Genomic DNA, 24,494 nt, shown 5'->3' with positions numbered 1-24,494 from the left:
GCGCTAGTGGCCCACAGCCTCCTTGAGTGGCCCACAGCCTCCTTGAGCTAGCCGTAGGAGGGTTTTGTCCTAGTACCATGGCCTTGCCAAGAACTCACGGGGAACTGTGATCATCTCCCTCAGGAGAACGCCCAGGAGTGTGCTTGAGTGGCACCTCATCTGTATGTGGTTCCCTCCTTTCCACGGTCCACAAAGCTCCTTTCACGACAAAGCATCGGGGAATTAGAAGAGGAAAAAAGCCAGGACACAGGATGACAGTTGATGGCCTATCAGTGGAGAAGGGGAACACACAAGCCCAGCACTGTCCCCAACCCACCCAAGGGTTATGTACCCGTTTCCAAGTTCTTCAACAGGTGACAAGTAGCAGCTAAGGTGCTGATGACTCAATCTTGTATTCAGGAAGGACACACAGACACATATTTGCCAAGACAGGGTTTCTCTTTGTAGCCCTTGCTGTCCTGGAACTCACTTGTAGAATGGGCTGGCCTCAAACTCAAGAGATCCACCTGTCTCTGCCTCCCATGTGCTGGGATTAAAGGTGTGCACCACCACACCTGGCTTCAGGAAGGCTGCTTGTTTTAGGACAGGTCTGCCTGGGGTGCCTGTGCTGGGGACCTGTTCCCAGCAAGAGCTGTGCAACCAGTGTCTGCCAGGTTCCATGTGGGTAAAGCACCACCATGTGGCACTGGTTGTGCTACTCTGAACTGAGCCAAAAGGGGAAGCCTAGAGGTCACAGGCAACCAAACAGAACCGTGGTCCTCACCAAAGACAAAGTCTAAAGAGTTTATTCAGAAAAGGCCTCACTTGGCACCAGACTAAGAAAAGAGGCCCCTCCCCCCAGACCCTTACGGTCTGTTCACAAACACGGGGCTCAGAGGGCAGTGGGGGAGGACACAGTGAGGTAAGGAGGGTTCTGAAGGCCTTGGCCTTCCCTGAGGGCAGGGCCTCAGTCCCTCTGGTGGGCACTTTTAGTGACCACCAGGGAGAGGCCAGCACTGTGGGGCACCAAGAAGAGCCAACAACAGAGCTCTGGGGCTCAGAAACCCCCTGCATTGGGCTGAGGAGGATTGAGATGGACCTCTAAGGCTTTGGGGGTTCAGTAGAGACCCCTATCCTTGCCAACTCTTCTGACTCATCCATTGAGGTTCTTGTGGTATCAGAGTCAGGGTCTTCCACCAGGTTCACAGAGGCACCATTCTCTGCCCCCACCTGGCTTCCTGGGTCCTCTGTCCCCACCTGGCTTCCTGTGTCATCTGTCCCCACCTGGCTTCCTGTGTCATCTGTCCCCACCTGGCTTCCTGTGTCATCTGTGCCCACCTGGCTTCCTGTGTCATCTGTGCCCACCTGGCTTCCTGTGTCATCTGTGCCCACCTGGCTTCCTGTGTCATCTGTCCCCACCTGGCTTTCTGGGTCCTCTGTCCCCACCTGGCTTTCTGGGTCCTCTGTCCCCACCTGGCTTTCTGGGTCCTCTGTCCCCACCTGGCTTTCTGGGTCCTCTGTCCCCACCTGGCTTTTTGGGTCATCCGTCCCCACCTGGCTGTTTGGGTCCTCTGTCTCCACCTGGCTGTTTGGGTCCTCTGGCCCACTCTCACCCTTTTGGACCCCAGGACACTCTGAAGGGGTAGGAGGCAGGGCATGGGCCTGCACTTGAGTGTTACTGGCTACTCCATCACCCTCGGCCCCCGCCTCTACCTTCCTCCGTTTCCTTACCTCATCAGCCACTCTGGCCTCAGGACAGGGCTGTTCAGCCTCCCTGGGTTCCTGGCTGATAGGGCTGAGGGCACACTCCTCAAGGTTGAGGGCAATTTTTTCTACCTCAGAGACACCCTGGGGATCTGGCTCCCCTGAGACCTGCTCCTGCCTGTTCCCTTCCAACTTCCTCTTCTTGCTCTCTTTGGGACTCAGGGACTTAGGCTCATCTCTCTGATCCCCATCCAGCGTTCCCACATCCTGGAGCTTTGTGCTCAGCAATGAGGGATCGTCAGCTGTTCCACTGTGCCCACTCAAGTCCCTTCCAGATCCACAGGTCCGACCCTGGGTGCCAGCCCCTTGGAAGGTGTCCCTGGAGCCCTCACTCTTATCTGTCTGGCCTAGTCCCATTGGTGGCCGGGGTACAGCCTGGGGCCTGAATCTCCGCAGCTTGTCATGGGGCCCCCAGACAAACTCGCGTCGCGGCTTGAAGTGCTCCCACGCAAAGTACACAAGCTCCCGGCGCTGGTGCCGGCAGCGCACAGCAAACAGAAAGTAGTCGAGGGCACTCTGGCGCACGCTGGGCAATTTGTGCTGTACTAGTGTCTCCTCCAGGAAGAAGCGGACCAGCGGTGCCTGGTAGTGTTCTAAGCCCAGCTCACCCAGCGACTTCAGGATGCGTGTAATACGCAGGTTGTTGTGGCTGTGGCTGTGAAGGTAGGGTGACAGAAGGTTAGATGGCCCTGCCCCTGGGGGTGCACATCTGGCCAAGGCATCCCCAAGGGTCTCCATCTTGTTTCCAGGGTATTCTCAGGGCCCCACCTTGGAAAATGCTCCATGTACCCTCAACCTGTGAACAGGATCTGCATGCAAGTCCTGGGAGATGCCCCAGTCCATGAACTCCTGTCTGGGAAACACTGTTGAAAGCTAGAAAGGGCTAAAGTCCTGGCAGACCCAGGTGACAACACTATTTGTAGGCTCCCTTGCCTCTGCTTTCTGCTATAGGTAGAGGAGATTAAAAACTCCTGGAGGCAGAGGCAGGTGGATCTCTGTGAGTTCGAGGCCAGCCTGGTCTACAGAGCAAGCTCCAGGACAGCCAGAGCTGTTACACAAAGAAACCTTGTCTTGGGGGAAAAACAAAACAAAACAAACAAGCAAACAAACAAACAAACAAACAAAAAAACGCCCAAAAACCCTCCCAAGCCAAGGAACTGCTTCCTTATAACTTGTAGCCCTGCCATGGGGGAGCATCTCCACCCTGTGGGTGAAGTGAAACTAAGGGGAGCAGCAGGGACGGGAGGGTGGCAGCAGGGCCCTGTCCGCACAGCAGGGACGGGAGGGTGGCAGCAGGGCCCTGTCTGCACAGCAGGGATGGGAGGGTGGCAGCAGGGCCCTGTCCGCACAGCAGGGATGGGAGGGTGGCAGCAGGGCCCTGTCCACACAGCAGGGATGGGAGGGTGCCAGCAGGGCCCTGTCCGCACAGCAGGGATGGGAGGGTGCCAGCAGGGCCCTGTCCACACAGCAGGGATGGGAGGGTGCCAGCAGGGCCCTGTCCGCACAGCAGGGATGGGAGGGTGCCAGCAGGGCCCTGTCCTCACCTGTTCAGGTTGTGGAAGCGTGGCTGGAAGTTCTGCGCACGGCATACAGCACCAGTGTCCCGGCTCTCAAGTTGGATGCCATAAAAGCCCAGCATGAGCTCATAGGCCCGGATGAGACGCTCTCTGACTTCCTTGGAACTTTTAAATGCCTAGAAAACAAACCCCTGGGGGTCAGGTGGCCCTCACTGATCACTGTACCCAAGGAGCATGGGGTAGGCCCCGATTCAGCCTGAGAGTGAGATGACACCAACACATCTCTAGCTTTCTTCTCTGAGAGGCTGGGAAGAGCGGTCACCTCTATGAACCTGAGCCCCCTGACACAAAGCAGGCTGCTGTCCATGTCTGGGGACCTCCCATCCCTTATCTCTACTGCTCTGTCTCTTAAGACTGGCCTCCTTCCTCTGATGTCCCCAACACATAATTTCCCCCATCTGGCCTAGGAGAACTTACCTCAACCTCCTTGAGTGTGAGGGGCTTGGCGTGCCAGTTCACTCCTGGTTCCCTCAGAGGAAATAGCCTGCGACAGTGACAGTATAGGCACTTTAGTGTCAGGAAGCAACTTCTTTATTCTTAACTCAGCGCCTCCCTCTCTCTCGTCCCTGGGAGGGGCCAGCTGGCCTCTTTCTTACCCAAGGAGCTGGGTACACATGGCAGCCAGCGGGGAGCAGGTAAGATGGCTGCCTGGAGACTCAGCCATTGTGCTCAGCGGGGCGGTGTGGTGTTAAGTCAAAATGGGCTAGACCAGTGTGCCTGCTACCTTTGGGGGGCACAGATTTCCTTCCTATGTTTTCACAGTTTGTTCTCTTGTCACTAATCCTGCAGTGCTACTCCCACAATGCACTCCATGCCAAGAGGCTAGCTGGAACAGCCCAGTGGGCTGTCCTCTATTCGCCAGGATATGGTTATCATTTCTGAGGTTGCAGTGTGGCACCTCACTCAAGCCCTGCTAAAACCAAGTCAGATGTAGTAGTTCCGATCCGGCTGGCCCAGCTGCAGGGACACACACTAGAGGCATGCGGGCAATGCCTGTCATACACATAGATACATGCCTGAACAGAGAGTTGAGAGCTGCCACCCAGATGCCCAGGCCCAGCCTCCTCAGTGCCACTCACCACTGGATGTAGGAGTGATTCTCTTCAAGGAGGTCATAACTCTCTTTCCAGGTCTGAAGGATGTCCTCAATGAGGAGACCTGGAAGGTCCATGGGGAGAGCTCAGCTACAGAGGCTACCTTGGCAAAGCTATGTCAAAAATCACTGCCTACCCTCATTTTCTTTAGGGGGGTCTCAGGACTCAGCAGAGCTAGCCATAGCTCATCTGATATAAAGCATATAAGCTTTAGGTCATTAGGCCTCCTGCTGTAGGTGAGGCTGCAATACTTCCTCCCTGTGGCATATACCCTGTCAGCTAGGAAGCTCTATGCTCAAAAGAAACCCCACAGAAGCCAAGCCTGGAACAGTCCAGGGAAGGAGCCTGTGAAGGGCCAGACAGCCAACATCTCAGCTGTGTAGACGGATGGCCTTTCCATGCTATCGTAAACACACACACACACACACACACACACACACACACACACACAAAACAAAAAACCTGCGTAAATGGGTGGGTGTGAGCAGGCACCAATAAAACTTTATGTACACTGCTTAGTTTCAAATGTTTATGTCATAAAACAGATATGGTGGCTCAGGCCTACAATTTCAGCCTTTGGGAGGCTGAGATGGGAAGATCTTGAGTTTGAGGCCTGCCTGGGATACAGAAAGACCATTTAAAACCTCAACAGCTTATTCTCTGGCCCTTCAACCTAAGATCCAAGCTCCAATGCCCTTGACAGCCTCAGGGGGGGTACTGCGGGGCCTTTGGAAAGCCATGACTGGACTGAAGACAACAGACAGCCTGAACCAGGGCCCCGACAGCTCAGGGGACAGGTACCGTTTGGCTGGAAGCAGATCTCGTTTTTGTAGAAACTCAGGTTGTACATGTCACCATTGCAGTCTTGATCTGCCAAATCCTGAGGAGCCAAAGAAAGGACGGTTGAGGACTCCTGAGAAACAGGCTGTCTCTAAGGGTCCTGCAGACTCATGCGACCAGGGGTGAGGGCAGCTCTTGGTAGCTGTGAGCAAGGGTAGGTTTGCAGCACAGCACTGCCTTCCTTTCCCCACCAGCAGAGGCTACAGATGACAACCCCCTTCTGTACCTTAAAACTACCATAGGGATTGCCAGTAAACTAACTTCCGGGTACAGGGGAGAGGGCCTGAAGATGATGCCATGTATCAGCCAGGGGCCCTGGGCGAAGAAAGCTGAGCCACCTGCTCTGCCAGTAGGCTGGAGCTAGTCCCTCGCTTTAAAGCTCTAATGGGAAGGGCACGGACGTGAATGACAATGGGCTTGTCTTCTGGACAATGAAGAATACACCCAGAACCCAAAGCAGGGTTCTAAGCAGGCCAGGGGACACGCTATTTGGGAAGAGGGCTGTCTCAAGGCAGGGGCTGTGTGCACTTACCGGGTAGTTGTGCCGGTACCTTCGCATGTCCTGCATAGCTCGCCAGTTTCGATACCCTGTCATCCTGGACTGGGGAGAGAATAAAAGGGAGAAGGTACCTTGAACATGTCCAGGATGAAGGCAGCATGGTTTGGGCCAACCACCACTGAGCTCTGTGCAAGAGGAATAAGTGTTTCTGATTTTTTGTCTTCTGGTCCCCACCCATCTTGTGTCAGGGGTTCTGAGAAGACCAATCTGGACCCTAGAGAATCACCCCCTCCATATGAGTACAGACAGTAGGATAGCCTCAGCTACCACCCCTGCCCCTCCCCAGGACTTGCTTTTCCTCCTTAGGGTTCCTTGGCCTAGGCTAGCCTGCACACTGCCAATGGGTATGGCTGATGCCCTTCTGTCCTCGAGCTCCTCGCTGGTCTGCTGGTCGACCTCACTTTGGTCCAAGTCCTTTATGCGCCCCCCTCCCACCCGCCCCCCCCAATAGCATTTCTCCTCACATTATACTGCGAATGGTCACTGGGCTGTGACCTCGCGTCACAGCCTCGATAGAAAACCCAGATACCTCTGGATGGGTCTGAAGGATGGATGAGGCTCCTTCTTTGTGAACCCCTGCTCCTCCCTAGCCCAGCGTGATAAAGACACTGTGCCTCCAGGCCTGAAATGGGCTTTTAAGTGGTTACTGCTTCAGGTGTGATCCAGAAGCAGCAATTCTCACCAGAGCTTTTGGGAGGCCCTGCACCCACAGGAGAAGCCTGAGCCCTGCCCTGACTGCCCTATAAACCTGACTCTACACGACCTCAGCCTCATCCCAATGTGCCTGAAAGGTCGGTCGGAGATCCTCTCCAGAGTCTGGACCACTTTCGCATAATACCAGACAAGCCAGACAGATTGCAGCAACGGGAGGGATGGATTCTGGGGTCCCCATTCTCACTCTCATTTCCTAGGCTCTCCAACACACTTGAAAAACCACATCTATAACTAGGACAGCGCATCTTACAGAATGCCTCTGCGACTAACAATGCGCCTTGCTACAAAAGTATACCCAGGACAAGCTCCCAGTGGCAACAAAAGTTGCCAGTGCTAGTGGCAAACAGGCAGCCCCCTGCTCCTGGTCTCCTAGGCCGGGGTCACTTCCAAGCCGGTGGGTGCTGTCTGCTGGGGAGGCCGCTCTGACGTCACCCACGCACGACCCTCATCAGTCGCTCCTCTGACGTCACCAGCGCTCGGTTCGCCCCGGCCTGGGCCGGGCCCGGCGCCCCGCTCGGGGTCACCGGCCTGGGCCGGGCGATCAGGGCCTGGCGGCGCCCTCCTGCCCTTCTATGCCGCACCTGGAACGGGCCGGGCCGTGTCTCCTCCGCGTCGCCGTCATCGTCGCCCGTGTCCTCATCGCTCGCATCATCTGCTTGGCCATCCTCGCCGTCCTCCTCGCTTTCGTCCTCCCAGGTAGAATCGCAGTCCGGGTCGTCCATTCTCCGCCGGCCCGACCCGCTTTCCGCGGAAAGGAAAGTGAACGAGGAGGAAACGCGGGGGCGGGGCGGCGTCAGGTCCCGCCCACCGCTCAGTTTCCGCCGTTGCGCGGGGTCCCCAGCATGGCAGCTACCTTGAAGCTAGGCGGGAAGCGGTGCCCAGGAGGAGGCATTGCCCCAGAAAGACACCCCGCCTCCCCCGGGGATTCAGCCCTAGGTCCTCCCGCCAGAGCTTTCACCTACCTTGAGAATAAGGAGGCCTTACGTGGAGTGCCTCTTCCTGCCGGCTGCTGGGTCTCAACCGTTGTTGACCTGTCTAGCTGCAGTCATTCCTGGCTGGCCTCTGTGTCCATACTAGCTCACTTTGTATCTTTACGTGTTTGTTTGTCTGCGTTTGGATGCCCACGGACACCCGAGGTCGATGTTCCGCCCTGTTTTGAGGCAGGGCCTCTCATTCACCTGGAGTTCAGAGTATGTCAGGCTAGCAAATCACAGGAATCCTACTGTCTGCCTCCCTGCGGTGGGTTACAGGTACACACCACGGAGCCCAGGTTCTCGTTGCTGGCAAACCAATTGAGCCATCTCCATGCTCCCTCACCAACCAAATTATATACATTGTTACAGTACAAGTGAACGAGGCAAAATATCCAGTTCCATTTCCCAGATTGGGGAGGCCTTCTGTGTACAGTGTGTGCTGTGTCAACTCCTGAAGCCTTGGGAGTTCTGGACACCCATTACTGCCGGGTGACATTTCCTGGGCTCACGCGGATAGGTAGCCCTTGGGTGTTAAGTGGATTCTACCGCCCCCTGTGGCCGTGAGCCTGACCTTGTTATGTAACGTACATAGGTGGGCAGCAAGGAAAGGACACCCATTCCAGTATGGTTGAAGTTTCTTACCAGTTGAGAGTTATGAATTCTAGGACAGTTGACTTGAAAATTTGCTTGAAGCCTGCCTAATAGAGAAAATACTCCCTATAGATAGCTATGTTCCAAATAACGTTAAAACAGTAATTACTGGACTTCACGCTTATGTGTAATGACCTTCAAGTGTGGCCTTACTTCTTTTTTATTATTTAAAAATTTTTTCGAGACAGGGTTTTTCTGTGTAACATTGGCTGTCCTGGACTCTCTTTGTAGACCAGGTTGACCTCGAACTCACAGAGATCCACCACCACTCAGCTGCAGCCTTCTTTCTTGAGCAGATGTGAACTTGTAATTTTCTGGGACTCTCACAGTAAAAATATAGTCTCTACCAACCACCCAATACATAAGAGACTACAGTATGATCTGTTAAAGTTCCCTAGCAACTCCTTGAGTGGGAACTTCAGAAATCACCACCATCAGACTGATGGGCTGCTGTAGAGGCTTATACATGTCCACTCTTGGGAACGCTCTGCTCTTCCTGAACGCTTCTATCAACCCATGTGTTTAAATCTTTTGTAGCCAGGGGTGGTGGTGCACACCTTTAATCCCAGCACTTGGGAGGCAGAGGCAGGTGGATCTCTGAGTTCAAGGCCAGTCTGGTGAATAGAACAAGTTACAGGACAGCCAGGACTACAAAGAGAAACCCTGTCTCACAAACCAAAATCAATCTATGCCTAAAATATCTTTTCTAACTCCAACCTTGCCTCACACTGACTCCTCCCATGGAGTCAGTACTGGCTTCACGTGAGCGATCTCTGAAAGGAACTCATGAGCCAGCACCTGACGGCCTGAACTCAGTCCCTGGGACCCATATGGTAGAAGGCGAACTATTGTCTCTAATCTGCGCATGCGTACCCACACAAACACATGCACCTATTAAACAGGAGGCCGTGGCACTGCTGTGGTGAGCCTTGCAGGTATCTGGGTGGGATAAGCTCAGGCTAGAACGGTGCTAACACTTCCTTCAGGTACAAGTTTGCTTTTTCTGACTCCCCACCCCACCCCATTTTGTAGCCTGCTGCAGTTACTCAATATTCTCTATTGTTTTCTGAGCAGAACCCACTTCCAATTTCCTTCTTGACCATCCCTGAGTCAGACTGGTAGAGGTAAGCTACAGGCCAGACTGCCGTGGGCTGTGACAACTGATGTCCTTTCATGCCAGCAGCATTTATTATGTAGAGTATTCCTTCTGCATGTACACCCGCAGGCCAAAAGAAGGCATCAGATCACATTACAGATGGTTGTGAACTACCATGTGGTTGTTGGGAATTGAACTCAGGACCTTTGGAAAAGCAGGCAGCACTTTTAACCACTGAGTCATCTCTCCAGCCCCAACCTAGACATCTCTTAAGGGGCACAGGGATGCTCCTGTGAGCCACAGGTCTGAAGAACTCAGGAAGGCAGCAGGGTTGAGTTCATCCACCGGAGGCTCTTGTGAGGCAAGGTAACCAGAATGGGACTCTGGGCTACTGGGTGAAGGCTGTGGCAAGGACAAACTGAAAAGAGACCCAAGACCATGCCCTGACCAGGCCTACCTGCATGCTCTCATGCCCCTAGATTGTTCCTTCAGAAGGCTGAGCCTGGCTGGAAAGAACTGCCTTCCTGATCATCACATACCGCTCCATGAATCCTGCTGAGGTGGATTCAACAGCTAGGCTTCTCCACAGAACCACCTCTAGGAGTGCACACTGGGCAGGGTCAGGATGGGGTGGCCTCTTACACTGCAACACACGGCACTGCACCGAGTCAGAAGTCTACAGTCCTGGGACCTCATCTTAGGTGGTGTAGGAAGGAAATTGTTTTATTATGACCTTGTCCAGGCTCTACAGAAAGAGACCCAGAGCCCCCCCACCCCCACATAGCTGGTCTTTCCTGGGGAATGACAGGCCAGACTAGGTGAGCTTAGCTGTGTCAACTCAGGGTGCTAAGCCAGGAAGCTGAGTCTAGTGGCTATGTTCATGGTGACCCAGCCGTCTTGACTAGAAGTGGCAGTGGGCTGGTTTTGGCCAGCTTGGAATGCAACAGTGGGCCGTTCTCACTGATGGGACCCTGCAGATGGCGGGGGTGGGGGTTCAGTTACAGGCAGCAGTCAAGATGGTCAGTACAGTGTGCTCATCCTAACCCACACTGGCCAACAGGCAGCAGCAGCTGGGCAGGCGGGGGTAAGGGTGGGGATCCTGTGAGTCTGTGAAGGCTCCCAACCTTACTGCACCCAAGGATGCCAGGAAGTCATCTAAATGCACTTTACAGGTGTTAATCCTGGGCTGGGGGACCCTTTCCTCTGCAAAACAAAACAAAATACACACACACAAACCCAAACAAAAAGCCAACCTATCTTAGTAGCAAATCACACAACTCCCAAGACGATTTATTTTTAATGTTTTATGTTCTGCAAATAAAAGTGTATTTCAACCATCAGGCCACTGGCCTTTCAGCCTGGTTGCTGCTCCTTTATTCCACACCCTTATTTGGTCGTTTCCAAGGTACTAAAATTACAAAAATAACCGCTAAAAAAAATCTCTTTATCTGGCATAAAAACAGAGCCAGAGGTTATCTCAGTAGTTACCTTAAAACAAAACCTCTCAGAAGAAACACATCACAGGCTTAATTTCTGCAGTATTTCTCTTCATATAAAACCCTAGTAAAATAGGCTTCTTAAAAATTAAATAGTGAAATACCAACCAAATTATATACATTGTTACAGTACAAGTGAACGAGGCAAAATATCCAGTTCCATTTCCCAGATTGGGGAGGCCTTCTGTGCACAGTGTGTGCTGTGTGAACTCCAAAGACACTTTCTCCCAATGGCAGTGCATGGTGGAGCCTTATAGATAGGACAAGGAGATACAAGGAGCGGACATCCCGGGAGATGAGTGGCTCCTGAGGACAGTGAGGGCGGCCTCTTATTGCTTGCTGACCCTTGGTCCTCTGGTCCCATGTACCTGCTCCTCTCCACACACTGTAGGCATAGCGGGAGCCAACTAGGACAGAGCAAGAGGCTGGCTCGCAGGCTTCACCATGCAGCAGAGCGGACCAATCATGCCATCTGGTGGTCTCAGGACACAGTGGAAGCCTCACCAGCACCTCTGCTGGAGGGTCACATTCACCCAGGGCCTGAAGACAGGCCGTGAGCCAGCAGCACTGGAACGTCTGTAGCCACCTGGGTAGTCTATGTTCGGCGCCTCTTGGCGGCACTGGGGCTGGAGGGGTTGCTGTTGGCAGTCAGGACCTTGTCTGTGACCCGGCTGCGCTTCCGTTTGTCCGCCCCTTCTTTGGACCCCAAGTCTGAGGAGTTCTTTTCTTTGTCTTTGCTGGATTTTTCTAATGCTTTCCCCAAGCTCCCTGAAGATGAAAAAACTGAGAAACAAAATCACTTGGCTGAAAACAGAATATACAGAATTCATTTCATTTTCTTGTTCAGCTAGAGAAATCAGAGCTTTTTGTACCCAATGTCCCCCTGGTAAGAGCCCTGTACAGCTGGACCTGAAGAGAAACCTAGTCGCCCTGGGGGTCGCCTGTCTGAGCCCACCTGATGCTCCCAGCCTTGGCCCCTTCCTTGCATGGGTCTTCAGGAGCCCTCCTGCCTAAGGTGATCTGCACTGGCTTCATCTTTCAGAGACCCATCGCCCCTAGACTGGTGCCTTCCTGATCTCACTCTGCCTGATGCCTGAGGCTGGCTTCGGGAGCGAGGAGATGGGGGGCACTTCACGTACCATCATCAGCCCCACTGTGGGGGTCCACATCCTCCTTCATCTCCTCCTTCATTTCCTCTTCAATGACCACTTTTCCTGTGGAGGAGACAGCTGCCGTTCACTGGAAACCCACGGTGGTGGCCAGCGCTGGGGGACGGTCTGGCCATGACTGCTTCCGATTCTCGCTGCCCACACAGGCCTCGACGTCCATCACGAGATGGCATCCATCAGGAGACTGCCGTTGAGCACCGCTCTCCCCAGCCCTCAGCTCCCAAAACCTCCCAGGTGCCACAGGAGGTGTGGTCTGAGCAGGATCCTTACACCTCCCAGGAGGCCCCAGACCTCCCCACCTTTGGCCTGGTGCGGCTTTTTTTATTCCCAGCCCTGGTGGTGGCCGAGTCTCACCTTCTCGGACCTCCTGAATGATCTCATCTGGAAGGACAAAGTTCCTCTCTGGATTTGGGAATGGAAGAATCTCAGACTCGTGCTGCCGGCACAAAGCATTGTGTGTTTTCAAGAAATAGGAAACAGGACGTCAGCTCACTAAGGTGTACAGGAGGAGCAAGCTGGAGGCTGCACATTGGTGGGGCTCCTTCCTCTACCTGAATGCCCACCTTAGCCGGGCTTTTCAGATGATTAGGGAGGACCAGGCTAGCACCAGCTCAATGAAACCGGAGGAAAGGACCAGGTTCATTACACTGGGAGGGGCCTTGAAGGCAACAGCAGCGCTGCTGATGTGCACACCAGGACCTGACCTGGCTCAGCACTGCAGCATCCCCGCCAGGGCAATGCTCCCCGGAGACACCGTGACTGACCATGGGCACCTCTAGCTCCACCCATCCTGGTTACCTACTGATACTGCATGCCTGCCAGACACTACAGACAAACCTGACCAGCCTGGCTACTAGTTACCAATTACCTAGTTAGCCATCAGACACAGCTATGGCTTAGCTCTATGAAGAGGCCCATGTCTGGCTCCCACCTCAATGGGGCTCAGATAAGGTCAGCCTTCGCCTAAAGCCCTTGGGACTACCCAGCACTGATGCCGCACTCTTGTACTCTTTCACTGCGGCCCATGCTTCTCCTTCATCTCAGCACCCAACTATCTTCCTGGCGACTTTTTGTGACCACCCGATCTAAAAGTAGGTTCCCTGAAAAAGCAGTCAGTGATCATCACTAGTCTGAGCTTTTCACAGCAGGACTTGAGCTTGCCTGAGAAGAGTTACCTCATCTATTGACATCGCTGCTCCCTCTGCATAGCAAACCCCAAGTGAACAGTGGGCTCTGTCCTGTAGGAAGCTGGCTCTAGGAAGACAGGCTGCGGGACTGGTCTCCACCTTCAGCTCAACTCACCAGTGCTTGCATGTCATACATGGTGCTCAGATGGTCCCAGATGACCTTGGATGGAACCTGGCGCCCAATATTCTGGCTGAACTTGTCTCGAATACAAATCATGTGGAAGTGTCGATTCACCCCTGAGAGGCAGGACAGGACAGTGGGTAAGGGCTAGGGCGGCACCTTTGTGCAGAGGACATGGGTGTAGGAGGGCAGGAGTGTGCAAAAAGCAGGTGGAGTCAGGTGTCAGAGGGGATAGAGGTGTCCCGAGGCAGGCGGGTGTTCCAAGGGCAAGGGTGTTAAATAGTAGGCGGGTCCAGGGCAAGGGGGCTGCAGAGGCGGGGAGAGTGGTGGCGACCCCTGCCTGGGGTTGGAGTGTCTCAAGGGCAGGGATGTCAGGGGTGTCCCCAGGGAGAGAGCTTCCCCAGCAGGAAAGTCATGGGGTCTTGGAATACCAGGCCACCCCGGAGTAGGAGGTCCCGTCCCGTGCAGAGTCGCGGGTTCTGCCAGCCCGCCCGATGGTTTAGCCCGCCCCACCCCCACGCGGGCGCGCGGCGCTCACCAACAGGCTTGTGGCCCAGCATGGCGTGGAAGAGACACACCTCTACCTCAGGGCTCCACACCACGGTCTCCTCTGCGGGGCTCGGGGCTGCCTCGCCTGGGCCCTTGTCGCCTGGGGCGCCCGTGCCGCCCACTTCGGCCTCCCCCATGGCCGCCGGCAAGCAACGAGCGCCCTGCACGAGAAGGGGTTCTACGGGCTCCGCGCAGGCGCACTCGGTGCGGAGGGCGCGCGCTCGTAGAGCTGGAGAACGCCGCGTGCCCGCGTCCGCGCAAGCGTAACACAGTCCGGCTTCCGGTGCCAGCTGCACCCCCTAGTGGCTGACATTTTCCTGCCTGCAGCTCTGCCTAGAGAGGGAGTTGGCGCAAACTTTATTCTTTATAAGTGGCTCAGAGGTTAAGAACACTGTCTGCTCGCTCTTCCAGAGGTCCTGAGTTCAATTCCCAGAAACCACATGGTGGCTCACACCCATCTATAATGTGATCTGATACCCTCTTCTGGCCCGGAGGTGTACATGCAGACAGAGCACTGTATACATAATAATAAATAAATCTGTAAAAAATAGAAGTAAAGCGGGGTGGTGGTGGCCCATGCCTTTAATCCCAGCACTCGAGAGGCAGAGGCAGGCGGATCTCTGAGTTCGAGGCCAGCCAGGTCTACAAAGGGAGTTCAGAACAGCCAAGGCTGCATAGAGAAACCCTGGCTCGAAGGGGGCTAAAAAAAAGTAGATGGCAGTTTACTCCTTTTAACCCTAGTACTCAGAGGCAGAGGCAGGCAGATCTCTCTGCGTTCTAAACCAGCCAAGTCTGCATAGCATGACACACACGCCCCAAAGTTAAGCATGTTAAAAATTTTAACCTGAGGGCTGGAGGGATGGCTCAGAGGTTAAGAGCACTGTCTGTCCTGAGTTCAATTCCCAGCAACCACACGGTGGCTCACAACTACTTATAATGAGATCTGGTGTCCTCTTCTGGCATGCAGGCACACATGTGGGCAGAACCCTGTATACATAATAAATAAATCTTTTAAAATATATATTTTTTAACCTGAGTAGATAACTTGGAAAAGAACTCAGCCTCCATAGCCAGAAGCCACAGGCTATGTCTCCCTGTCGGTGACAAATTGTACAGTATGTAAATTACATCTCACCAAAACTTAAAAAAACCAAGAAGCCAGGGGCTAGTGAGACAGCCCATCCACTACAGATACTTGTGTACAGGCCTGGTAACTGGGGCTTCACCCCTGGATCCTAGTGGAGGTAGGAGAGAACCAATTCTCCATTTAAAAATTTTTAAAAATCATTTTATAGGCTGATCCCAGTCCCACCCTCACACCCTCTTCCTTCCATTCCCCCCTTTCCTTATTCTCAGAGAAGGGGAGGCCACCAAGGGGTACCAACCCACCGTGGCACCTCAAGTCGCAGCAGTATTCAGGGCATCCTCTCCTACTGGGACCTGACAAAGCAGCCCAGCCAGGGGAAAGGGATCCAAAGGCAAGCCACAGAGTTGGAGACAGCCTCTGCTCCCATTGTTAGGGGACCCACGTGATGACCACGATGTGCACCTGCTGCCTATGTGTAGGGGGTCTAGGCCCAGTCCACGCAAGCTCTTTGGTTTTTGAGAGCGGATTCTTGAGAGCTGTACTCTAACCTCTAGATTTATTCCATGGTATATGCACACTTGTGTGAGCACGCATACACACCATACATAATGAGCAACCAAATTCTGGATGAGCAAGGCTCTGCTTGTCTTTGAGTAGCCCTAGCCTGGGTGCTCATGGCAGTTCTGGAGGCATGGGCAGACAGAAACCCTGGTCCCCCTGCCATCTACCTCTCCCTCCATCCTGTCCCCACAGTCAAGCCCTTCCAGAAGTGGGTTGGTGACTAATTCAGGCTGTCAGAATTTCAGGCAAGTGACAGTTCCTGGTCGGGCCACAGCTCTTCTGGGACTGGGTGGGGCCGGAGCGCCAGGTGCAGCGGCCTTTCGAACGTAGCCCTTGCTGAGTCACCCGAGTCAGCTGTGCCACAGACCCTGCAGGCTCCCATGCAGCTTCTCTACGCATCCATCCCTCAGCCATGCCCTCCATGGGCAGGCTTCAGATCCCTTTCCTGGCTGCTGCCTCTCAGCTGTGTGACCGAAATGTCGAGAGCCTTTGTAAGACTGCATTCTCCTTTGTGCCACGGGACCACTGCCACCCTGTGCTCTTGGGTATTGATAAGAATCGTCTGCTGGCCTTGGAATCCAGTCCTGGCCCTGCTCTTGCTCCTCATTCAGGCCTGTAACCAGACAGTGCTCACACCAGTGAGCAGGGAACCCATAGAGGGTGCAGGCTGGGGCCAGCCTCATTGTCTGATACAGCTTAGGGCTCAGAGCCAGTCGGCAGTCTGTGGCCAGGCCTCCCCTTTCCCACTGTGATGGGGAAGATGCAGCCCAATAAATCTTCATAAGGGGCCTGGGGCCACTGCCGTCATGTGGAGCTATGATCCCACAGGGCCTGTGCCCTTGCCTCTGCCTGCCTGGCGTGCAGAATTGGCTTAGTTACTGTAAGGCTGGGGTGAAACATAATATGCCATCTGGGACCTGCTATAAAGCAACTTTCCCAACCTAACACCTGCCACACATTAAGTGTCCCGGAGCTGGTGTTTAGAACAGTATCCTGATTATTCTTTGGATACCTGGGGCATGGGAGACTCTGCTGCTGGCTGCTTCTGGATCTGGGTCACCTTAGTCTTGTCCCTACCAGGTAGGATCCTCTTGCAATTTGGAGCACCTCCTTCCTCAGGGAGCGTCCCTTGTGTAACCCTCAACGCCATCTGTCCTAACTGGTCCTCTGTGCTCCGTGTGGCATGTGGGTACCGCTGTACTCAAACCCACATCCCAGCAGCTATAGCATCCCAAACACCTGACTGCCATTTCAGACATCCTGGAATGGGTGCTTGGCAATGAGGCTTGACGCCTACATTGGTTTAGGAGAGACGCCTCCAGGCAGGTTGCATGGCTTAGGAGGGAAGAATGCCTTTCCTCTCTCATTCCGTGAAGACACAGCTCACAGAGGGTGAGCCCTGAGGTCAGAACCTAGAACTGTGCCTACTATCCCATGACCCAGATGTCATCTCGTTTTCATGAACAGAAGAGACAGCTGGAGCCATGTGGGCCCTGTAGTCCAATCCCACAAACTTAAGAGGAAGTTCTGCTAGTTAATTTTGTAGCTCTCCTGTGACTGCCTTCTAACAAGGAGCCATAGAGAAACCACTAGCCCTGGATCATGGGTGTGGTCCTCCCGGGTTTCCGGGTGCTCAGTGATCTATCCTAAAAAGTAGCTTCCAGGTGAATTTACACCTGTTGGGAGCGGAGAGGCTCCAAGTCTGCTGGAAGGGCCCCTTGACCTGGAGCCATGTCCGTGTGGCAATGCCACCGGCTTGTAGAAGCCTGCTCTCATTTGTCCTTTCCGCGAGGTCGTCAGGTGGTTCCAGGTGGCCAGGACTGTGACTGGATTTGCAGCACAGCCCCAACTTTCCAGACTGGGCCGACACGCAAAACGAACAGTGATATCTGATGATGGGTCCACTAGTCCATCGGTCTGGTCTTTCCTCATTTGCTGTTCCAACCTCTTTTACAAGACGGATACTAGTGCTGGACTTCTTGATGCCAGGGTGGAGGGTTCAGACTGGGCCCAGGTGAGAAAGAAAGGCTCTCTCTTGTTTAATGAATATGCAAGGCTTATAGTTTGTACGCCAGTCTTGTATAAACTTGTATGGACCAATGTGAACTATCCCCTAGACCATCCCAAGTGTCACTTTTTCTATTTATTCATTTATCTACTCAAGGTCTCATGTATTCTAGGTTGGTCTCAAACTCACTACATGTCTAAGATTACCTTAAATTTCAGTCCTCATTCCTCTACCTCCTAAGTGCTAGGATAACAGGTATGTGCTAGCATATATCCTTGGGACTTTTATACTTACTAGGGGAGCACTCTACCAACTGAGGTGCATCTAGAGTCTCCCCAGTGGCCTTTCCTGTCTGAGGATCTGATGCTGTCCCTGAAAGGAGGTGGTCACTGCTGACCAGAGGGAACATATCCTTGCTCCCAAAGGAACATTTGGCTCTTGGTCACAAGAACTGGGTCGAATGGGAGGAGCAAAGGCTCCAGTCAGGTGCCATCCACCCGCCTTGGTCACACTGTCTCCTTGCAGACTGCATCTCTGCAGTGGTGAAGTTGTCCACAGCATGGCTGGTCTCACTTTGCTACCTCAGCACATGCTAGAGACCCAGGAGGACGCGTGCTGCTTTGGACCCTGTGCACTTGTGTTCATCTCAAGGCGACAGGCCTTCCTCTGGACCTCGCCTGAACATTTGAACACAGAAAAGCCATGTTGTCCTCTCCCACGGGCTGTGGAGCCTTGAATGTAGAGAGCCTAGAACTAAGCAGACATCAGATAGGACCCTTGGATTTCTGATTCAGGCCCCGTCTTTCCCTACTGGGACCACAGCCTGATTAACCTAGCTTAGCTCCACCTCCTCCATCTTCCTGTCGGTGGTCAGCCGATGTGGGTAGGGGACCTATGTAATTATTTCCATTCACCTCAAAGCTGCTTGTGGTCTTCCAAAGTTACGGGCTATCCTGGACCTACAAAGACCTTCAGGTTGAGGACCTGCTTCAGCCAGGCTGCTAAATCCTGCCTGTAGGGGGCGCTGCCCACCAACTCTTCAGATGCAAACCTCTATTCTCACTCTGAAATCTGCCTCTAGCACCAGAGGGTAGGTGCAGTCCTGAGCCACTCTAGCATTTTAATACGATCCAACTCTTCAGAAGGGGACTGCGGTACCCTGGAGGCAAGTGTTTCTCTCTGGGCATTGGCTCAGCATGCTAGCTTTAGGGGATCAGACTCCAGGATCACCCTGGCACACACATACTATTCCACGGCAGTGTTGTTCTGAAGGCCATGTGGGGGGGATGGGGCTGACGCGCGTCCATCTTTGTTTTTCAGTCTTGAGAAGGAGGAGCACTCCTGCCTATCTGCTGTCTACATGTTTGCCAACAATGCCTCTGTCACAGCCCATCGGTATGAGCCACACCTGGCTGGCAGAATCTTTGTCTAGCTGGTGAGGAAGCAAGCATCTTTGCCCAGATCCTGACCTGCCCAGCTGAGGGACAGGGAAGAGGGTCTCTGCTCACAGGCCTGTGGTAGCATCTGTCAATGTGTATCAGGTCACTAAACTTTCCTGAAACCTTAAAAGTAATGCCCCAATTGACCTCTGGAAGATGGGGAAACTGAGGCACAGTCTGCCAGACTGGGTGAGGGAGGCAGGTTTCACAGTGTGTCCCGGAACACCAGCTGTTTCCTGCTCTGGAAGCAGCGAGGCCAGAATCATCATCCACATTTTCTGCCTGGATGACTCACCCTCTTCTCTGTCCCCAGGAAGCCCTGTTAGTTTTCTATAGATGGAGTAGTGTGGAACAGCCAAAGGTAATGGAGCAAGACTGACGTCTGTAGCCTGCCCTGGAAGGAGCCTTTACAGGAAGATGTTTTGCCTGGGATGGAGCCAGTAGCTTGGGATTTGATCATGGTACAGTGCCTGGGCAGCTGCTCTTGGTCTATGGGGTCTTCTGCTTCGCCTATCAGGGTCTCTGGTCCTTGACCTTAGAGTGTTTATCCATGTTGGCTTTGGACATTACTCACCACTCAGCCGAATGTCAGCAACATCTCCAACATCTCCGCCCACAGGGCTGCCTCCTCCTCTTCTGCAACATTAAGGCTTTCCGTTGCCTGATGGAGAGAGCCATTACTCTCATCTCAGATCCCTGGGGCCCTGGGCAATTATGACTTCTACAGCACTAGATGCAACCATCTCTCCCTCTGTGGGGGGCATGCCTGTGCTATTCATCTTTTCGGGCTTGAGTAGTCCCAGTGTCACTAAGAAGGGCTGAATGGATCCTTAAAAGGATCGGCATGGTCCCCATTAATCTAGCTTTCAGGGGTCAGCTCTGCTTGCTCTAAGGACCAACAAAGGCAACAACCGGTGTCCTCTTTGTAGAAGCAATTTTTTTTTACAGACATGAAGAATCAATCTGAGATACTTCAGTCAGCACAGCGCTCGCCATGCAACCATGAGGATCTACAATAAAAACAATTGTAGCATACACCTGTAAGCCCAGTGCCGGTGCTGGAGAGGTTGAGCCAGGCAGATTCCTGGGAGCTTCTGTGGTGGAGCTGTCTAAGTGATGGAGAGCCAGGCGACTGAGAAACCCTGTCACAAGAACAAGTTTGATGGACTATAACCTCAGGTTGTCCTCTGGTCTTGTCACATTCTCTCTGTCTCATAAACAGGTGTGTGAACACACACACACACACACACACACACACACACACACACACACACACACACCATAGTCCCTGTTAATCCAGCTAACGCTATCCTTTCCCAGAACCAACACAGAGAACAGCACTTTTCTCTTTGCAGAAGGAGCAGTACTTTTTATAAATAGAAATGCTCTGAAATAAAAGTGGTTGTTGTTTTTTCCCGCTGTCCCAGCACAGTCCTTAAGGCAGTCCTGGGACACCGAAGCTCTGTAACTCCTATGCAACAACGAAGACAGAGGCCCATGGCTAACTTGCTAGATATAAACTGCTCTGAGATGAGGACAAATCTGTGATAGGGAAATGTCAGCCACCTCCCCGTGTGGCACTGCGACCAAAGGCTGACATTTCAGAAAAGAGGAAGGCATTATGAGTGTTCCGGTGAAAGTAAAACGGCCATCAGTCCCTAAAGAACGTGAAGCCAGCACGACAGCTGGCTGAACCAGTGGCGTTGGATGTGTGAAGACAAAAGTTGACAAGAAAAAAAAAAAGCGATAAGCATCAGGGCTCTGGGTTTCCCCCAGCCCTTCCTTTGAATGCTAGGACACCGAAGTCTGAGAGGGATTTAGAGGCCACTGTACATACAGCTCCCAGTCTGGTCACCTGGAAGAGGCCACACAAAACACAGGGAAAATACAAAGAACAGAAGAATATCTGGCTCCTGGCACATTCCCATACCAGGTGAGCTACTGGGCTTGCGTGTCTCACACGGAAAAGGGCAATGTGCAGTTTCTCAGAAAATGCTGGTGCATGCCTATAATCCTAAAACTTGGGAGGCAAAGGCAGGAGGATCTCTGTGAGTTCTAGGTACTCTGGTCTACATAGACTACAGAGACTGTCTTTAAAAAAAAAAAAAAAATGAAAAAGGAAGGCAGGAAGGAAGGACTGCATTGGTGAATGGTCCAGACTGCAGCCAAAGTAGAAGATTCGAGGTCTGACACAGATTGTCAGAGTTGCTCCCAGGAGGGGGCTGCTGTGAATCAGGAAAATGGGAGGTGGAGCAGAGTCAAGGGGTAGCACCTGCCACTTCTTCCAGATGTCTGTGGTCGGGGAGAGAAAGGAAAGGAAACCTGGGATCAGAAAAGACAAGGTTTTCAAAGTCACACCCTGGACAGCAAGAGCAGTAGAGTGGAGCCAGGAGGTCCAGATAGAGAGTCCCAGAGAATGGAGGCAAAGGGTCGAGCCACCACCGCCCGGCCATTATTTCTTATAAAATCAACATATATGCTCCTTTCGTTTCTCCCTAGCAACTACAATGTTTGAATTAGCCAAATGAATAAGAGTATGAGTCTGAGGGGGCTGAAGAGACGGCTCAGAGGGTAAGAGCACTCACTGTCTGTTCTTCCAAAGGTCCTGAGTTCAAGTCCCAGCAAGCATCTACAATGATATCTGATGCCCTCTTCTGGCGTGCAGACACACGTGGGCAGAATGCTGTATAAATAATAAATAAATAATTTTTTTTTTCTGAGACAAGGTTTCTCTGTGTAGCTTGGCTGTCCTGGACTCGCTTTGTAGACCAGGCTGGCCTCGAACTCACATCGATCCACCTGCCTCTGCCTCCCGAGTGCTGGGATTAAAGGTGTATGCCACTCCCAGATCTAAGTCTCCAAACAAGTCCCTAAGAAACAATTTGAGAAGCACTAGGAACAACCCCCCATCCCCCCAAAAAATCAAATAAAACTAGAATACTCACAGGCACAAAATGAATCATAAAGGCCACAAAGCCAACAATGGAAAGCAGTTAATCTCAGCCCCAGGGAGGCTGAGACAGGACAGACTCTCCAAGTTCCAGGCTAGCCTGAGCTACGGAGTGAGATCCTGTATAAGAAAACAAAACCAAGCCAGGCGTGGTGGCGCACACCTTTAATCCCAGCATTCGGGAGGCAGAGGCAGGCGGATTACTGTGAGTTCGAGGCCAGCTTGAACTACAAAGCAAGCGGGGGGGGGGGGGGGACAGGAAGAGAGAGGGGAGTGCTGGGGGGGGAGAGAGAACAAAACCAATAGGAAATGAATCCAGGAAAAATTGGTTGTTTGGTGGTATATACAGGCCGGTAATCAGCCCTTGGGAAGCAGAGGCAAGATTGGGGGTCATCCTCTGCTACATATTGAGCTGATAACTAGCCTGGGGTACAGGCGACCTCTGCGGGGTGTGGGGTGCTAAAAAGAATTGGAACCGCAGCCTCTAGCCTGTGGGGTGTGGCCCCGCAGGGCCTACAGGAAGCCCTGGTTGGAGATTCAGCTTGATCTGTCGTCTGCAACACCACTTCTGTCCAATACCTTCTGTCTTGGCACCCAGGCGTTTAAGCCCTGACCCCAAGTCTCTGGAAAGCATCCAGCATTTTGCTGAGTTTGGTGCAGCCAGGAGTCGGAAAGGGGCTGTTCTTGCTACATGTTGGAGTGGCCCTGTGGGCTCATGAGTGTCAACCATTGTGCTCACAGCTGGTGGAGGGCTCCGAGGGGTTGATGGGAAGGAGCCCATACCTCCAGCTCGGTGTCTGGCAGCAGTGGGCTTTGTGGGAAGCACGGAAGAGGTCTTATCCCGGGTGGACTGCTGCAGCGGACCAAAGGGAGGGCGCATCTCTGCTCCAAGGAAGGCTGGATGAACCAAGTCTCAACTTGTTCCTCCTTCAAGCTGACTCTAGTGGCCAGGACCTTACAGGCCTTCAGGTCGGGGTACAGTGCCATCTGGAAGCATTTCTCCAGCTCCCCTGAAGCTGCTTCCAACTGTAGTCCTGGTCAAGGGCACCCAGGATATAGGAGGACAGGGAACACGGAGATGCTTCCATCTTGTCTGTAGCTTACTTCTGGTGTGTTCCATAAATATATCTTAAAAAAAAAGAAAAAGAAAAAGAATATGAGGCTGGGTTCTGGCTACTAGAGTGAGGCCTTGTGTTACAGATTTAAAAAACAACAACAGTGGAACCCCACTGGGTGCACTTGCCTTAGTGTGGGTATGCACCCTCCCTAACAAGGAAAACAGTTTGCTGAAATCCTTTGGATTAAGTGGTCATTTCCTCGAGACCTGAAACTTATTCTTTTGTTCGTTTGTTTGTTTTTTCGTTTTTTGAGACAGGGTTTCTCTGTGTCACATAGCCCTGGCTGTCCTGGACTCTCTTTGTAGACCAGGCTGGCTTCCAACTCACAGTGATCCACCTGCCTCTGCCTCCTAAGTGCTGGGATTAAAGGCGTGCATCACCACGTCCGGCTCAAATAAATAAATCTTTAAAAAAAATTTTTTTTTAAATAGTCTGAGACCAATACTAACAAAATCCTCAGACAGCCCCTGAGTGCACGGTCCCACCAGGGCGATGCACACAAAGGATTCGTCAACTACTCCCTCCCAGTTCAGAGGTCCAAAGCTTTAAAGAGTGGAGGCCCCTGAGAAAAGACCCACTTGGAGAAGCTGATCAATCGGGTCAATTGCTTGGACCCCAAGTCTATCCCTGGTCCAAGTCAATGTCTATATTGACTATTCCTTTATCTGGGTAAAGATACCTTACAGGGTGTAAATGGCGAGTGAAAGGCTTTCCAACCAACAACCGGGCAGGCCTGATGCTCAGGAGTAGTTGGCCAACGCAAAACAGACTCCGTGTGTGTGCATGCGTGTGTGTGACGCGGGATCTTTGAGACGTAACCATGGGGGCCAGCATCAGAGAACTACAACCCTAGTCCTGGAATAAGAAAAGCCTTTGATGTACAAGGAAGGGAAGAAGGGTCTGCCGAGTTCCGTGGAAGCTGAAGAGACAGAGGAGGAAGTGCCCTGGGTTAGAGGCTAAATAACAACCGGACAGACACGGCGAGCACCTTATAGAATATTGAAGTCTGGGAGGACAGAAATTTAGAAGAGTAATTGAGAGAGGCCCAAAAGTTCTATGTAAAAAGCGGCTGGAGGAGTCGCTCAGTGGTAAAGAGAGTACACTGTTTGTCCTAAGGACCCGAACTCAATTCCCAGCACCCAGGTCGGGTCACTCGCAACTGCCTATACCTCCCGTTCTTAGGGGGATTGGATGCATCTGGCAAATATAACGATGGCAACTGTAAACAAAGGCAATGAGAGCAAAGCAGGGCTCAGGAGTCTAAGGCCCAAGTCATCAGGGGACCCACAGTGGGCTCAATGCAGAGGGAAGATTCCCAGAGAACAAATAGGGCAAGTGTTATAAACGTGGTGGAAAGGGACATTTAAAAAGGAAATAGCCCTGTGAAAAAGGGAACAGAAAATAAAACAAACCTCTCATGTCTTTTGATGAGGACTCGAGGATCAAGGGTTTCTTTTTAGCAAGTCCTACGGTGAACCCCTGACATAGTTGAAGGCGGCATCAGAGAGAGAAGAAATTGCTTTTCTGGGTCAACTTTGGGCCTGCAAGTTCTTCTCTTCCT

General features: G+C 52.7%; 2 protein-coding genes and 1 pseudogene across 9 annotated transcripts; all 3 read right to left on the bottom strand.

Annotated features, from left to right (window-relative positions):
• Nucleotides 1-725: 725 nt before the first annotated feature.
• Ogfr (opioid growth factor receptor) lies at nt 726-7,347 on the bottom strand. Of its 7 annotated transcripts, none has more exons than XM_051143954.1 (8): nt 7,109-7,345; nt 5,787-5,855; nt 5,216-5,294; nt 4,400-4,478; nt 3,738-3,804; nt 3,288-3,436; nt 1,372-2,398; nt 727-1,317 (listed from the first exon to the last, which is right to left on the bottom strand). In XM_051143954.1, the coding sequence occupies exons 1-8, from the start codon at nt 7,247-7,249 to the stop codon at nt 1,081-1,083; spliced, it is 1,848 nt and encodes a 615-aa protein (XP_050999911.1). In that variant the 5' UTR covers nt 7,250-7,345; the 3' UTR covers nt 727-1,080. The 7 variants fall into 7 exon arrangements, with proteins under 7 accessions (XP_050999910.1, XP_050999911.1, XP_050999912.1 ...); XM_051143955.1 differs by having other exon boundaries at nt 728-1,290; nt 7,109-7,343; XM_051143957.1 differs by having other exon boundaries at nt 729-1,290; nt 1,426-2,398; nt 7,109-7,342.
• Nucleotides 7,348-10,517: 3,170 nt separating this feature from the next.
• On the bottom strand, nt 10,518-13,969 carry Mrgbp (MRG domain binding protein). 2 transcript variants are annotated; one of them, XM_051143952.1, is made up of 5 exons: nt 13,760-13,969; nt 13,216-13,337; nt 12,268-12,349; nt 11,884-11,958; nt 10,518-11,527 (listed from the first exon to the last, which is right to left on the bottom strand). In XM_051143952.1, the coding sequence occupies exons 1-5, from the start codon at nt 13,905-13,907 to the stop codon at nt 11,340-11,342; spliced, it is 615 nt and encodes a 204-aa protein (XP_050999909.1). In that variant the 5' UTR covers nt 13,908-13,969; the 3' UTR covers nt 10,518-11,339. The 2 variants fall into 2 exon arrangements, 1 of the variants encoding a protein (XP_050999909.1); XR_007830505.1 differs by having other exon boundaries at nt 11,453-11,527; nt 11,884-12,349.
• An 8,568-nt stretch (nt 13,970-22,537) lies between these two features.
• On the bottom strand, nt 22,538-22,903 carry LOC127188377 (homeobox protein aristaless-like 3; annotated as a pseudogene).
• Nucleotides 22,904-24,494: the final 1,591 nt, after the last annotated feature.

Source organism: Acomys russatus, chromosome 4 (assembly GCF_903995435.1).
Source record: "Acomys russatus chromosome 4, mAcoRus1.1, whole genome shotgun sequence".
In the NCBI taxonomy this organism is placed as follows: Eukaryota; Metazoa; Chordata; class Mammalia; order Rodentia; family Muridae; genus Acomys; species Acomys russatus.
This window is presented reverse-complemented; position numbering and strand designations above follow the sequence as displayed.